We start from the raw sequence: 17,164 nt of genomic DNA, 5'->3' as shown, positions 1-17,164 counted from the left end.
ACCTTACTGAGCATAGTTAGTAAAGGATAGTGTTTTCTTTCCCAATCATTGATGGCCTCATCAGTGTTAGGGTATTCTTAGCACATAAAATTTAATGATGATTGCTTCCTTCACATTTTTGTCCCAGAAACTAGATAAAGAATTGGCTTTTAGGTGCTAACATGGAGCTCTAAAATTTCACTTACCAACACACTTTTCAACTGTGAACCAGCTTCCATTTTGGAATAATCTATATTTTTGTGTTAATATATCTCCAGTTTATTTTCGCAAATATTCTTCCAGTTTTAAATATTCCTCCAGTTTCTGATTTATACCAGTTCTTAATACTTTTTATAATATAATTTGTTTTGTAATACCTCTTTACATGTGACTGTTTTGGATGTCATATGTTAAATAATCAAAGGATTATTTTTTACATCTGGAGCATCAATTTGTTAATATTAAAAATGCCTAGTTGCATGGTGGGTAACACTTCGAGGACTGGCCGCTTAGAGGAGAGCAGCCCTTTACGCCATCATTTAAAACATTACTGGCACATTTTTAATTGATATACATAAAAGAATATGTACTGAAAAGGACCAAGTTTCAAGATACATTTTTCATACTTTCTTCAGTTCTTTGATAAATAAAAAATTTTAAAATAATGACCGAAATTGTAATTATCCTTCCAAAAATGTGGGAGGTGAGTTACTGAGCAATTTCTTCCTCTCGAGCTTCCAGAATTCCTTGGCCATTCAGGAAATGTTGTGTGTTTGTAATTGAAAACAGTGAACTGAAACCTAATGAGTACATGCATGAAATTGTCTGTGCGATCACATATTGATTCAGCAATTCACAACAGCAGCTGTGAAGCTTACTAATGTGTCTTTAGAAACTTACTGGTTGATTAGCTCTTTCTGTACATCAGTGAATTAATTCAAATCATAAAACTTGCAACATTGTCCACTAAAGATTATTTTTAATGTGTGAAATACAGGATAGCAGTTAGCAACAGGTGCTTTTGACTGATTCCTAGCAATCCAAAAACTATTAGTTTTTCGATAAATGAGAATACATATACTGGGAGGAGGAGGAGTAAAGAACTACTGCCAATCTATGTGATACTGGCACTCAATTAATTGCATTTGAACAGCCTTCATTAAAGTAATTTCAGAACCACTACTGCAAATAAGCAACAAATTTGAGCATGCAATCTCTATAATGTGCTTTCATGAAACCCAGTTGATCGGTACAGCCCAAGAGTGTCGTTGGCAGTGAATGAAGTTTCTCTGTTTTCCGAAGTCAACAATGAGTTGTAAGTGAGCTATAGTGAGTGAATGTGGTTTACTTAGAATTTTGTGCACTGAAGTATTCAAGCATAGTGAATATAGTAAAAAAAAGGACTATGTCCATATTTTGTACTCCATAAAGAAACTGAAAACAAAAGTGATGGAATTGAAAAATATACTACCTGCAATGGAACAGGGAAATGGTGAACCAAACACTATTTACTATTAATTCCAGTATTATATTGCTGGAGAAAATGCAGACCCAGCCGGTACCTTTGCTGGTTTCAAGTGCTTTGATGGGAAGGATAGTAATCTCCTGGTCAATATTTCTGATGCTGGAAATTATGTTTGGCAGCAGGGAGGGAGGCAACTGACTATTCCCCAAGGCACAAATGGCAAACATTTGTGAATACACAAGCAATTTTTCCCAAATAAATATTTAATATGTCCATGGCATGCCATAAAACTAATCTTAAAAGTAATTTTTTTGTTGCTTATTTTGTACGTGTTTAGGCATTTGACAGTGCATGAATACATGCATATTTTAAAATTTGATTGCATAGACATCTCAGCTCCACTGAAAAAGTACTTCAATTTATTAGCAACCAGAAACAGCATTAATATAGAAATCGTAAAACATCTTTTTTGTTTATCTAAATGAAAGAAAAATGCAATTTCTGCTGCTGCAAATTTGATGCCAAATAATTTATATTAGGTGCATATTTTCTAACAATATGCTACAGAATGCAAGCTGAACTCGAATCCTTTAACAGTCTCTTAGTAAGTCTTTGATGTTATTCATTTCAAAAAATAATGACTCTCAGACCTGGGTAGATGAAAATATTGTTCAGGTAGCAAATGCCAGCTTCTTTATACAGTTATGCTTGTATGGTATAGAATTCCACACTTTCACAAATTCAATGTAACCATTTTTGCTTATACTGCTGACAGACTTTCTAATTCTTTTACTTTCAATTCTCTCTTCTTTTTGATCAATTTTTGAGTCCACATTGAACTAGACTGAAAATCAATCGACTGCATTTCTATTTCTTGAATTTCAAACCAATCCAATTTAGGAAAGTTCAGTTTAACCAGTAAATTTATATCGGGACACACAATAATAAATTTTATTGTTTCTGGCAACTCTGAACTGAGAAAATCTATGAAAATGCTTCAATGGAACAATGTATTACTGAAGAAAATTCATCAGTTACTTTTTGTATAAATCCAAATTACTAGCAATGTTTTTTTGAAATTTGGTAAACAGTTTTTGGAAAAATTATCACTAACTTGCAAACCTGAAAAGCGCAAATAAGCTCTATCATAACAGTAACAGTTTTGTTTGTGCCTCGAAGCTTTATGTTCAAATCATGGAAATGCTGGCACTTGTCCACAACAAACATATTGTAAGGCACTTAACACCCATTAACTGTGAATATTGCACAATTTTCCTGTCAGCCAAATCTTTGAAGTATGCTGCCAAGGCTCAGTCAATCATTATTATACATCAGTAAGCCATTGTACACTGATTTGACTCCATCTAACACTGCTTTGCCCTTTTATTAGCACCCAAGGACAATACGAGTTTCACTATTTTTGTGACTATGGCCATTATTTTATCAAGGGAACCAAAACCATCTTTTGCACACAAAGCTTGTCAATGTATGATGCAGAGGAATTCAAGGATCGAATGGCCCCTATGTGCTTCACATACACTAATAAAACCATTTTTTTGCCCGCCATATTGGGAGCACCATCAGTAGTTATTGAAACAAATTTGGTTAAATATATTTAGTTTTTAGTAAGCAAGTTATGAACAGCCGCACAAATATCTGTGCCCTTAGTAGTTGCTGGCATTATCACCACACAATTCTTTTTGATGTCATTTACTGCACAATATTGAAAAAATACAGCTAAATGGGCAGATTTAGTTACATCTGTAACTTCATCAAGACACTACGAAATATAAATAGAGGACTTTACATCACTTTTTTTTGGTTGTTTTACATTTGCACCAGTTTTACGATTCTGTCCCATTGTGTTTCTACATAAAGGAGTATCTTTGATGGGCTAACTTATCTTACCCCTATTTTCAAAATGTGATTGGGCACTTCCCAACCAGGCTTTCTTCAAGAATCACGTATCAGCAATAGGTTTACTATGCTCTGAAATTACATCAGCAGCTCTGGAATGACAGTCCTTGTTAAATTACTTAATCACACACGTCTACTATTCCCATCATCATAACACATATTCCCAGAATGAGTGTCACTCTGCAGCGGAGTGTGCGCTGATATGAAACTTGCTGGCAGATTCAAACTGTGTGCCGGACCGAGACTCGAACTCGGGACCATTGCCTCTCATGGGCAAGTCGTAGAGCACTTGCCCGCGAAAGGCAGAGGTCCTGAGTTCAAGTCTCAGTCCGGCACACAGTTTTAATCTGCCAGCAAGTTTCATGACACATATTGATTCCCTTTTGCTCTGGTTCGCTTTTTCCGTAAAGTATAGTGATTTGTTTCATAGTATTGTTTTACAGGCAAAGTTCTAAATACCATTGCCCCAGAATATAAAACACTGCTTCATTGCACCTGTTAATCATGCCATATTTGTCAGTCCACCAATTTTGAAATTTTATTACACTTTTCTTGATCTTTTGTTTCTTTACTAAACTAGCCATTATGAATAAATAAATACTTTCAATTTTAGAAATGGTACTAACTACGTGTAATTGTAGCACCTGACATAAGTGTGTACAAGATGCAAAAACAGGTGAACATTATTTTGCTATAACAATTTAGCTGTACAGTAATCATCAGCAGAGGTCAGAAGTCAGCATTATTAGAACAGCTGCCGATCTGTGTGACCTAACTGTGGATGATGGTGTATTATTACTAAATCATTCGAGTACATTGTGACACGAAGGGAGTGAGCATGAGTGAAGATCTGTCATCCACAACTCTGATGACACCTTGGCACCAATATCCCATTCACAACAAACTTTGGTACGATGACTTCAAATGTAGAGGAACATGCACCATTGGTTCACCATCCCTGCCGGAAGGTAGAAGATTTAATAAAATTGATGGCAAGTTGAGAATTATAACTTCAGAACTGACACATGGCATAAAGAGAATATTTGGATTGGACTGAACATCCATGATGCTTTTATTCTAAAGCAGTTAAAGGTGGTCTTTGTAAGTTGTGTGAGCTTTTCAGCCATGTATTGTATAAAGCTTGGCGGTCATGGCAGTGAATTCATACACCGTGCATTCACCAATTAAAAAAGTTTCATAAATCTGAAAAAATTAGTTATACATATTCTGAATGGCATAAAGATGCATTTGTGAAGTCAAGTAATTTTATTAATACCATGATGACCAAAACTTAGAATGTAGAAGAATTACTCTAGTCAATGAGAATCTTCCAAAATTAGTACAAACTAGTTGAAATCAATCATTTCTTCCATACTGTTTGATGAATTACATGATTTGCCTTTAAGAGAAAAAAAAAACAACTTCAAATCCTATTTTTGATGATTTATTGCAGTTCAGAGTACAGTAAGGTCACAAAACATAAGTAAACATTTTAAAAGTGCTCCTAAACATGTCACCTGCGTGTCTCATACAACACAAAATGATTCAGGTCATGAACTGTACAGCTTCAAACAAAGCACTATCCTTTTCATAGAAGTGTGCAGTTTGTCACACATTGTCCTACAGATTGAGATGAGTAAGAGCACTATAGTTTCCATATAAATTGATTAGAAAGTCAATACTGATGCCTTTTGGTAGTGGTTCAACAGCACAAAATATGGGAAATGTGGAATCTTTAATGGCAACAAAACAATTAACTGAGAAAATATGGCTTACGATGGGACCAACTGAAAATAATGTAAATGATAAGAAAAGTGAAATCTGGAGATGTAAAACCAGGTCTTACTATAATTATACTGTTAGTTTGTATACAACTCTGAGGAGGTACTAAATGCACTGTAAAAACCAATAGGAGAAATAATGAGCAGATAATGTCCTCAAAATTTTTAAAGCATACGTATGGGGAAAATATTTTGCTCCTACTGACATGAAAACCTGCAGGCACTCCTGCTTCAGACATTTGTCATGAGATGCACCTTAATTGCAACAGTTTGTAACTACAGTGAAACCCCACTTTTACACTTTTCACTTAAATGGTTTAAAATGTGGGAAAATGTAAAATGTGAGAAATAATGTTTAAAGCTGTGAAAGTAACATATTGGGTTCCCCCTTGCATTTTCACACTTTACGTATGATATATGTACATAATAGGCATCAAAAGACTTGTCAGGGACTTGTTTATTATCGAATAAAGGTTTTATACCTAATAAAAATCGCTGATGTAACTGGAACTGATAACAGTCTGGGAAGTAGGAATGTTTGTCATAATCAATGTTTTTGAAATTCTGCAACTGTCATTGTTTATTTAAATAATGAAATACTGTACTAGTTACGTATTTTTTCACACATTGCATGATGTGTTCTGAGAATTTTCTCTCATTGTCTAGTGCAAATATGTAGGCAAGTATTTTGAGTGTTTTTTCAATATGTATTATTCTGCATCTCTTGCACTGTAGTCTTTTTCAGCTTATTGGGTACTGTGCTTCCTCAGTTACATGGAAAACCACACACACTCAAGCCATCACTCACATTGTTTGTTTGTGTAATATCACAAGCAATACATACACAAATAATGCACTTGACAATGAGAATAAATTCTCGAAACACGTTTTGCTCAGTTTCAAAAAATAAGTAACCAGTGCTGTGTTTCAGCTAAAAGCAGTTGAGCAACACAAAGTGAATGACAGGGTCAACTAGAGCTACAAGTGACCAAATGCTGAAACACGCTAAATACGGTTTGACAAACGCGTCACGCTGATCACAACAATCACGAAACTGCATTTGCGCAGTAGAGACAGTCTGAAAATGGCTGTGATTGGTCGTGATACCATCATTCAAACAAACCTAGTTACTATCATCAGCCACCACGCCAAGTACAGCTTGGCACTGGCAGGAGATTCGGCACAAATTCTGCCAACTTTCACACGTTTACTGGTTCAAAACTGCTGAGTAGTGTGCCCTGGTGTCAAGAAACTTAGCCACATAATATTTGCAAACACTACTGGATAGCCAACATTGCACCAGCATCATTTTTTTCCTCCATGAACAATTTTTCATAACTCGTAAAGTGTGAGAAAATTGTAAATATGTTGACACAAAATCAGGTGGAAATTAGCATTGTGGACATAGGAAATTTGATGGGAATGATAAAAAAATGTCAAACAGCAGAGAAACGTTAATTCTGGGAGCATAAAAGTGGGGTTATACTGTAGTGCGTATATCATCCATAGCTCTTATTCACTGTTGCCAACTTTCCAGCCATTTGCATTAATAGCGAAGTTTCACCCAACCCCAAGCTTTCTTCATTAACATAACTATGAAGAACGTTACACACACAGTAGTTAGGTTGGCAATGTTAGACAAAGCCCTAGGGTGTGAATTGCACAGAAATTAGGAGTCCAGGGGTGAAGAAAGTTAACTAAATAATGTTTGTAAACACTACTTGAAATGCTAATGCCTTCCTAGCGTCATTTAATGTCAATTACACTTTTCTTTCATTCCTTTCCAAGAACACTTTCTTTGAGAGTAACTGGCAGATAACTTCTAATTATGGGAACATACAAGTGGATGCATATTGACAATATAGAAAATATGAAGGCACAATGGTCATTAGCAGCAGCAAAACATCAACTACACACAAATGCATCCCCCCCCCCCCCCGATCCTCCTGCCTGCGACCCCCCCCCCCCATACACACAATTCAGTGCCACTACATAAATATTCAGCTAATGTATTATAAAAATTAGTTTTTTTTGGTTTTATTTTTGGATTTGTCTTTTTACTTGCATAAAGAATTAAGTTGTGGTCAAAGGCCTAATTCTTTGCCTTATGGTTTGTCTTCCAATTATAAAGACATCAGAGGCTTTAAGGACTCAAAGTTGTTACAGACTCAAACAAGCTCTTCTAGCTGTAATGTTTACAATGCTCAGTTCGTGACATCAGACTGCTACCTAAGATAGCGGAGTCACACCAACTTGTGTTATGGCGCCAGTTGTGGGAAGCATTGGTGCTGTTTGTTTTATTTAGCACTAAGGCTCAAAGCTTGTCTAATTTCAATCTTCCTCCTTTTTTGTTGAAATTGTGTTTTTGTATTTTTATGGCCACTCTGTAAGTCCTAGCACAGTAATTATCAAATCTTGTTAAAACTACATTTTCAGAATTTCATTGTTTCCCAGCCCGAGTGCATGATTTGCTACTGCTGATTTTTACATGTTGCCGAAGTGACAATGCTTTTGTATTTCTTCACGCAGGTATTTATGCTTCTTTTTGTAGTTCCTTTGTACACTTAGGTGCAAGTGCTAGGGATATGATATACTACTACTGTGGCAAGCAGTGAGTGTAAATCCTTTCCAGTGTTCAAATGTTCACACACTTTTTTCAGTGGCAGAAAATTGTGCCTTGGACCACGGAAAATGCTCATAATACAAGTATCAGCAATATCACATACCACCTGTGGAAGTCACCACTCTCTGACTTAACAGTTTTATCTGGATTCTAAATGTCTCTCTGTTCAATGTAGTTGTGAAATCAATGTATACAGAAATTAAATATGAATGCACTTCCAAACCAAAACTCCAAACAGAACTTTATGGTTTTCAAGCAACCACTGTGATTTCAGTGTTCCGCTTCCAAAGCTATGAACGGAGGACAAACGGTTTCCAATATAAAGTAACTGCTCAGTAGTAACTAGAATATTTTTAATTACCTCAGAATCAGATCCAAAAAGGTCGACTCCATCATCATTGTCATCTACTGTTTTCTCCTGTGTAGGAGCTGGTGCTACAGTGGTCGCGTGGCTTGGCTTATTTGAATTTGTTTCCAGCACTTTAACACGAGAGTCCAGTTGTTTAATAACAGCTTGCAGATCTTTCACAACTGTGAACAAAATCACACTAGGACAGAATTTCAATTTCCTGACATGAAATAATGTATCAACTTCTTAAAACAGTTTTACATAATGATTTGAATTTTATTTGAGATAGTGACCCCAGTTTAAACACCAGTATACTTCAGAAACAAAGCAAGATGAAGCTTGCATCATACAATATAGCATGACATATCAAGAAATCAACTGTTTAGTAATGAAACATGAACGAATTATAAGTTTCAGATTAATTTTAAGATAGTTCACAAATAAAAATTTACACAGATACGTGGATATTGTTCAATTTTAATGCAGATGGAGTTATGAGCTATAATACTTGGGTCCTTGTGAAGATATTCATCGATGGAGTAGGAGCTGTCCAACAGGAAGTTCTTTAATTCACTCTGAAGCCGATCTTTATCACTTACCAGACCTTTGATATGCTGTGGTAAGTTACTGAATATATGAGTACCAATGTATTTGACTCCTTTTTGTACTGATGTTAAGGTTTTATAGTCCTTATACAGATTGTTTTTGGTTCTGGTATTTTAATCACGTTTTGCACTATTTTGTGTAAAACAAGACATGTTGGAAATGACAAAGGACATCGGTGAGTGTATGTATTGAGAAGTAGTAGCTGAATATCGACTTTCTTAAAGACGTCTCTGCACGATGATCTAGGACTGACACCAGATATGACTTACTCACATTACGTTTCTGGGAACAAGAAGTTTACTTCTGCACATCACACAAATGAATGTCCAGGAACTATTCTTCGAACAATATCACTGGTGTACTTGCTACGTACTAAGCTGAAGATATAAAAGGAATGTGATCAATGTGAGGTCACAGAAAGGGAGGAGTAAGTATGTTAAACCACAGATAAAACTAATGGGACTATCAATGAGTAGGTATCCACAGAACTAAAGATGAAAACCTAGTAAACCAAATACAGATGTAAGAGAGACTACACGATTATTAAGATACTAATGTAATGGGCAGTCTGTAAGTATCATTCAGAATCTGAAACAAAAACTGGTGACATCAAGCAGTTAATGCATTTCACTGAGAATTTAAGAAAAGGAATAGTGAATAACAATAACAGCCATCAGATGACCTTGAAATGTGGGATGTTCTAACAAAGTTACAGAGCTGCAGCAGCACTGGGAAAATTTGTTATGAACTAATGCTTAATTTAGTAAATCCTATCAGAATTACCCTGCTATTTGTTACTAAAAGGTAAGGAAATAAACTTCCTCTGTTTGGCACAATGACAATGGGAATAACAATGAGCTTTTATTTTAGCTATGTTTGCACATGTTGCACAATGAAGTCAAGTGTCAATTTTGTCTTCAACGTGTGTGTGTGTGTGTGTGTGTGTGTGTGTGTGTGTGTGTGTGTGTGTGTGTGTGTGTGTGAGAGAGAGAGAGAGAGAGAGAGAGAGAGAGAACCTGTGATTATTTGTGACACCCTTCTTTGTTTACATTCAGTATCTTCTGTCCATATGGAGAACATAGTGATAGACATCCCTGGGGTTGTGAAGCAGCTGAATGGGTTGAAAACAAATCGTCAGCTTCTGATGGGATTCCAATTCGGTTTTACAGAGAGTACTCTACTGCATTGGCTCCTTACTTAGCTTGCATTTATCGCAAATCTCTCGCCCAACGTAAAGTCCTGAGCGACTGGAAAAAAGCGCAGGTGACACCTGTACATAAGAAGGGTAGAAGGACAGATCCTCAAAATTACAGACCAATATCCTTAACATTAGTTTGTTGCAGGATTCTCAAACATATTTTCAGTTCAAATATAATGAATTTCCTTGAGACACAGAAGTTGCTGTCCACACATCAGCACAGCTTTAGAAAGCATCACTCCTGCGAAACGCAACTCACCCTTTTTTCACATAATATCTTGCGAACCATGGATGAAGGGTATCAGATGGATGCCATATTCCTTGACTTCCAGAAAGCGTTTGACTGTGCCCCACTGCAGACTCCTAACTAAGGTACGAGCATATGGGATTGGTTCCCAAATATGTGAGTGGCTCTAAGATGGTGAGTGTTCATCGGAGGTGAGAGTCATCTGGAGTGCCCCAGGGAAGTGTGGTAGGTCCACTGTTTTCTATCTACACAAATGATCTTTTGGATAGGGTGGATAGCAATGTGCGGCTGTTTGCTGATGATGCTGTGGTGTACAGGAAGGTGTCGTCGTTGAGTGACTGCAGGATGATACAAGATGACTTGGACAGGATTTGTGATTGGTGTAAAGAATGGCAGCTAACTCTGAATATAGATAAATGTAAATTAATGCAGATGAATAGGAAAAAGAATCCCATAATGTTTGAATACTCCATTAGTAGTGTAGCGCTTGAGACAGTCACGTCGATTAAATATTTGGGCGTAACACTACAGAGTGATATGAAGTGGGGCAAGCATGTAATGGCAGTTGTGGGGAAGGCGGATAGTCGTCTTAGGTCATTGGTAGAATTTTGGGAAGACGTGATTCATCTGTAAAGGAGACCACTTATAAAAAACTAATACGACCTATTCTTGAGTACTGCTTGAGCGTTTGGGATCCCTATCAGGTCGGATTGAGGGAGGACATAGAAGCAATTCAGAGGCGGACTGCTAGATTTGTTACTGGTAGGTTTGATCATAACACAAGTGTTACGGTACGAGGTACCCTCCGCCACACACCGTATGGTGGATTGCGGAGTATGTATGTAGATGTAGTCTATTTGGCACAAGTCCCACACACTTGAGCAGTATTCTTGGAGGACTCACACAAGTACTTTGCAAACCACCTCCTTTGTACTCTGATCACAATTTCCCAGTATCCTTCCAATTAACCAAACTCTGCAACCTGTTTTAGCTACAGCTGAACCTGTTTGTTCACTCAATTTCATATATTCAAGGAATGTTACAGCCACACACATCCGAGATGACTGACAAAATATGACAGATACAGCAGTCACACAATGATGTATTTTTTTAATTTTGTGTAATGCACAATTTTGCATTTCTGAAAATTTAAAGCAAGTTGCCTATCTCTGCACCACTTAAATCTTATCAAGTTTTTTTGGATACTTGTGCAATGCTTTCCAAATAGTACTTCAAAGTGTATAACAGCGTTATCTGTGAAGAGTCAGAGGTTACTATTAGTACTGTCTGCCAGATCACGAACATAAAAAGGTAGGGCACCTAAACACTTCCCTCACTCTCCTCCGCATCAAGAAATTCTCAATACAGTGCCAAATTTTGCTTGAAAACCAAGCAGATTGTAGCACACTGCCTCCTTCCTGCAGCATGTAACATCTGCCTGGTTATAAATACCTGAGTCTCGTATAAGAAGTTTTTACTTTAGACCTTGAAATCCAGATAGTGAGTTGTAGAATCTGGGGCAGCTGAACACAGTGATGGAGGACAGCAAAAAGAAATAAATGTAAGAGTAGAAATGGGTTGGAATATTTTCAGCCAACTACACAGGGTTTTCAAAAAAGTTTCTGATGTGCCTGAAAAGAAGTGTTATTTCTCACACACTGCACTGAGATATGGCTTTTTACATAAAATCACTACAAACACAGTTGTTCAGCAAGCATACATCAGAGAGAGAGAGAGAGAGAGAGAGAGAGAGAGAGAGGAATTGCTAGAACAGACAGGAAAACAAACGTTTCAGGAACCATGCTGCAATGAAAAATGTAGCTGATTGTAACGATAATGAAGTAGACATTGTCAAGACATCTAAATATCAATCAATGGAATATCCAGGTTGGAAAACGAAAAATATAGGGAAAAGAACAGATTGCTACTCACCACAAATGTAACATGTTGCGTTGCAGACAGGCACAATGGAAAGACACTTTTACAGAGAAAAAAAAAAAAAAACACACACACACACACACACACACACACACACACACACACACACACACACACACACACACACACACACTCTACCGCCACCTATGGCAGCCCGAACCAGAATGCAACTGTCACATTGAATGAGTGCAGGAGGAGGAGATTAGTGTTTAACGTCCCGTCGACAACGAGGTCATTAGAGACGGAGCGCAAGCTCGGGTGAGGGAAGGATGGGGAAAGAAATCGGCCGTGCCCTTGCAAAGGAACCATCCCGGCATTTGCCTGAAGCGATTTAGGGAAATTACGGAAAACCTAAATCAGGATGGTCGGAGACGGGATTGAACTGTCGTCCTCCCGAATGCGAGTCCAGTGTGCTAGCCACTGCGCCACCTCACTCGGTTTGAATGAGTGGAGCAATCTGGAAGGAGCAGGGAAGGGATAGCAGGGCGGAGAATAGCACTGTCTGGTGGAGTGTGCAGGGACTAAATGGAGACACGGCAAGATTGCCACCAGGTGCAGTATTGGGGGGGGGGGGGGCACAGGGGCAGGGAGGAGGGGAGGGGGAAATAGGGTGCACAAGGGGAAATGGCGAGTGGGAATGAGTGAGGGGGGGGGGGGGGATCTGAAAAGGAGATGAGTAAGGAAGGGGAAAAATGTGCTGGTTTGTCGACAAAGGGTGGAACAAAATGAGGTTGAAGGGATGTGAGTAGGGAAGAGGTGGTATGATGGGGCAGAAATTGTTGGGTGAAGGGTGTGGGGATATTAAGTTACCAGAGGCTGAGGTGATAATTTCAGGAGTGAATATGCTGTAAGTAGTTCAGAAAAGCTAGTGGTGGAGGGGAGGATCCAGATGGTGCGTGTTGTGAGCAGCCACTGATCTCAAGCATGTCATTTTAGCTGCATGTTGTGCCACAGGGTGGTCTAATTTGCCTTTGGCCGTAAGTTTGGCAGTAGCTGTTCATCCTGGTGGTCAGCTGGCTGGTAGTCATACCAATATAAGATGCTGAGTGATGATTGAAGTAGAGATGGTATACAGCACAGCTGCTTACACAGGTAGTCTGGTCTCTGATGGGGTAAGATAAGCCTGTGACAGGATTGGAATAGGAGGCACTGGTTGGGTGAACTGGGCAGATCTTGTACCTGGGTTATCCAATGGCAATGAGTTGGGATTCAGAGTGGCACAGGAATCGACTAGGATGTTGTTGAGATTGGGCAGACGATGGAACACCTTTTTAGAAGGGGTGGGAAGGATCTTGTGTAGGAGGTCCCTAATTTCAGGACATGATAGGTAAAGCCCTGATGAAGGATGCAGTCATTTCAGTACAGAGTGGTATTTGGTGACAGAGGTGCTTCTTAATAGCTGGTTCTTGGTGGTGGTGTGAGCGTTGGGGTTTGTGAGGAGATGGGACAAGAGATCTGAGGAATAGTGCCTGTGTGAGGGCCTTGGTGAGACCTTCAGCATAGTGGACAAGGGAGCTCTTGGCACTACAGATACACCATCTGAGGGGGAATTTTTTGGTGTGGAAGTGATTGCAGCAGTCGACATGCAAGTACTGTTGATGGTTGGTGGATTTATTGTGGACAGAGATGGGATGGAGCTATTACATAGCAGACGGTCAATGCCCAGGAAGATGGTACACTGGGTTGACGAGGACCAGGTGTAGTGGATGGAAGTCAAGGTATTAAGATTGTGAAGGAATGAGGAAAGCATGTCTTTGCCCTGAGTCCAGGCCACAAAGATATCATCAATGAAACTAAACCATACTAGGAGTTTGGCATTTTGGGAGGCTAAGAAGGTCTCCTCCAGATGGCCTGTGAACAGGTTAGTGTAAAAGAAAGCAATGTCGGTGCTAATGTCTGTGCCACAGATTTGTTTGTATACCTCCCCTTCAAAGGAGAAGCATTTGTGTCAGGATAAAATTAGTACAGTTTATGATGAATGAGGCAGTGAATTTGGTGTCTGAAGGATGTTGGGAAAAGGTAGTGTTCAATACCGGCAAGACCAGGGGTGTAAAGGATGTGGCATCAACAATGACAAGCAGGTATGCAGGAGGTAAAGAGGTAGAGAGGTAGAGATGGACAGTCTATGAAAGAAAGCTTGTTTGAGAGGTTAAATAATGGACAATTCGAGGGAGATGTTGGTCAATGAGGGCTGAATGGGGGCAGAAAAACCAGCCATCCAGGACTGTTGGGTTTGTGGTTCAGAGAGCATGCAGAAGGTGGGTATGCAGGGTGTGCTATGGTTCAGGAGGGAAATGAGTTCTGGGATGGGCCTGAGGCTTTAAGCAGGGACTGGAGGTTATGATGGTCTTCTGGGATGGGATTACTCTGGCAGAGTTTATGGGAGAAGGAGTCAGGAAACTGGCAGACGACTTCCACCAGAGTTATTTTGATTCATAATGACTGTGGTGCCAACTTTGTCTGCAGGTAGGATCATCAGGTCAGCTTTTGTTTTGAGGTTATGCATGGAGGTCCTCTTTTTGCTGAAAGTCTGTTCTTATGAAGGGGCTTGAAGAAACTATGCCAGCATCAATGGTAACATACTGTACCCACACATTACACCCCAACACTTTCTGTCCCTGCCTTTACTACCTCTTTCCCGTTCATCTTACCATACCCTCATTGTATCATCCTCTGCCTTCATACCCAGCCACTTTTCCCCTTCCCTACTCCTCTCCTTTTCAGCTCCTCATTCCTCCCCCTCCCCCAACTCCCTAACCCACAGCCCTCTCAATGCTGCACCTGGTGGCAGTGTTATGCCTCCATCTAGACCCTGCACACTCCACCAGACAGCTCTCTTCTCTCCCCCACCCACCTATATTCTGCTATCCCTTCACCTTCCCCCACCTCCTCCCGATTGCTTCTTTTGTTCAATGTGCCAGAGGTGGCAGCCATTTGTCTCTGAAGATATTTCAGCCATGTAACAGAATGGCTTACATTCTAAATGGGTGATAATTTAGTAATTATCAAACTTTAGTGCTTGGAAGTTTTAGCAATTGCATTGCCATAGAGCAACAGTCCATTCACAAGGCTATCTATTGACAAAATTAATACAATATACTATACATCACTTACGGCTGTTGAGTTCAGTGTTGCTCTTCTCCAAGGAATTCAGTCTGTTAACAAGTTCAACATTTACATTTGTTGCCAAGGCCGCTATACCATCCATCTATAAAGAACGATGCAAGTTTATGACAGTACAAATTGTATCAAATACAAATAAAAAATTAAATACCTTACAACCAAATTTACACAAACAATTCTGTTTTCAGCATCAATATACACCTTTATGCAATGATTTTAATTTGTATTTTAATTACAGAGAACTTACACTACAACTCCTGGTGTGGAAGTGATATGACATTGTGCAACACAATGACAGGGAAAAAAAACAAAATGTTTTCTGTAAAATTTTCGTCAATAGCAGATGAATGTAATACATTTTTTCACAACATTTTACACTTTCCACACCAGTAGTTTAAAGAACCAAAAAAGACATTTCTTTACAATGCATGAAGAACTGAAGTGAAAAACACAGCTATCAGTTCACTATTTGAAAACTGTAAAATGCACAACTGAAATGGACTCTCAGAACAGTTTGTCATGTGGAATGTTATTTTTATGCTAGATCCATCTGAACATTATAATTAAATGCTGATCATGACAATGAGAATTGAAGGAATTGTATGGAAATGCTGTGTCAAATGATGATAAAAGCAAATAGGCCACAGTGATAAACAGAAGTCAAACTCCCAGCACCTTGGAAAACCACACCAATCTATACCCCAATTTTTAGTAAACAATTTCTCTCAATGACATTATATTTTAATTTCCTTAGAGATTAAGCAGTTTTCCTTTCTTTTCTTGTATTGCAGCTTTTATTTCCCAAATTCTTGGTCTACTCCCCATACAGCCATAGTATGAAATTAACAACATTCTCTGAAATTCTTATCCAGTTGCTATATTCTGTGAAGCACTATCTCACATGTTTAAGTTCTCTTTCATTAAAAATCATGACAAACTGGAGACAAAGTCAAATATGATGTACAGAGAGTACATTATTTTTTTATTGATATCCTTACTCTCAGAAATCACAATACCTTCAACAGATCAAATGGTACCCTGTGCATCTGTGTAAGAAAGTTTAAGACATGTATTGTGTGCAGTACTATCCTCGTGTGTACATCTGAATGGTTGAGACTGCCCTTACTACGGAGTCCTAGGAAAAGCACCTTTGTTCTGCTATCAATAAGGATGTCTGCTTTGTCTCTTAATACAATCATTATGTGTGATACAAACAAAAAGAGCGTATTACTGATATTATTCCTCTTACATCTGTATTTGTTGTTGGCATGTAGACTGGTTGTAACTTAGCCCAAGGTCTAGGTTAGGTTGGAAGCTGATAGTTTGGTTGAGAGTTGCCAAATCAGTATGTAACACTTCAGTTAATGTGCATGCAAACAATGCCACCAGAGCTGTGATCATGAAGTAGTTGTATCATATCACACAATGGTATATCACACTAGTACTTTAAGGTTGTAAGTTGAGATCACTGCAATTTAATGCTAATGATGCTCAGCCTAGACGTCACATTTATGCACACATATTTTATGAATAAAAACTCTTAATAAATCATTGGAAAATACTGTAATTTTACTTATTTGTTACATATTTCTGAATCAGGTCCTAAATTACTCCCACCTGGATGACTGCAGTTTTTATTATGAATGGCACTTACAAATGCCCTTTATTGAAAATCTTCGATCATCCTACAAAAATCTTAAGTTTATATCCCATGTTTAGAACTAAATTTACAAGCAACACTTAAAGCAATTGTCCATTAATAACCTCTTTCTGAATCACAGCTGCAATCTACTACAAGCAGCAGCAAAAAATAAGAAAATCAACAAGAAGCAGATTAATTAGAAACATTGAATTTAATTCAAGAGAAACTTAACATTTAGACTATATCCATTATGATCAGCTGGGGCAGAATGCAGTTCCTTTCCACACATTTTATTA

General features: G+C 38.4%; 1 protein-coding gene across 3 annotated transcripts in view; it reads right to left on the bottom strand.

Moving 5' to 3' along the window:
• Positions 1-17,164, bottom strand: part of LOC124609119 (elongation factor 1-delta-like) — a 52,762-nt gene that overhangs the window by 14,879 nt on the left and 20,719 nt on the right. For all 3 annotated transcript variants that reach the window (XM_047140045.1, XM_047140046.1, XM_047140047.1), the window contains 2 exons: positions 15,218-15,311; positions 8,127-8,296 (listed from right to left, as the gene is read on the bottom strand). In XM_047140045.1, coding sequence (XP_046996001.1) covers positions 8,127-8,296; positions 15,218-15,311 — 264 coding nt within the window. The remainder of the gene's footprint in view (positions 1-8,126; positions 8,297-15,217; positions 15,312-17,164) is intronic.

The sequence above is a fragment of the Schistocerca americana genome, chromosome 1 (assembly GCF_021461395.2).
Source record: "Schistocerca americana isolate TAMUIC-IGC-003095 chromosome 1, iqSchAmer2.1, whole genome shotgun sequence".
Taxonomy (NCBI): Eukaryota; Metazoa; Arthropoda; class Insecta; order Orthoptera; family Acrididae; genus Schistocerca; species Schistocerca americana.
The sequence above is the reverse complement of the archived record's forward strand: the minus strand, read 5'-3'. Positions and strand labels throughout refer to the sequence as shown.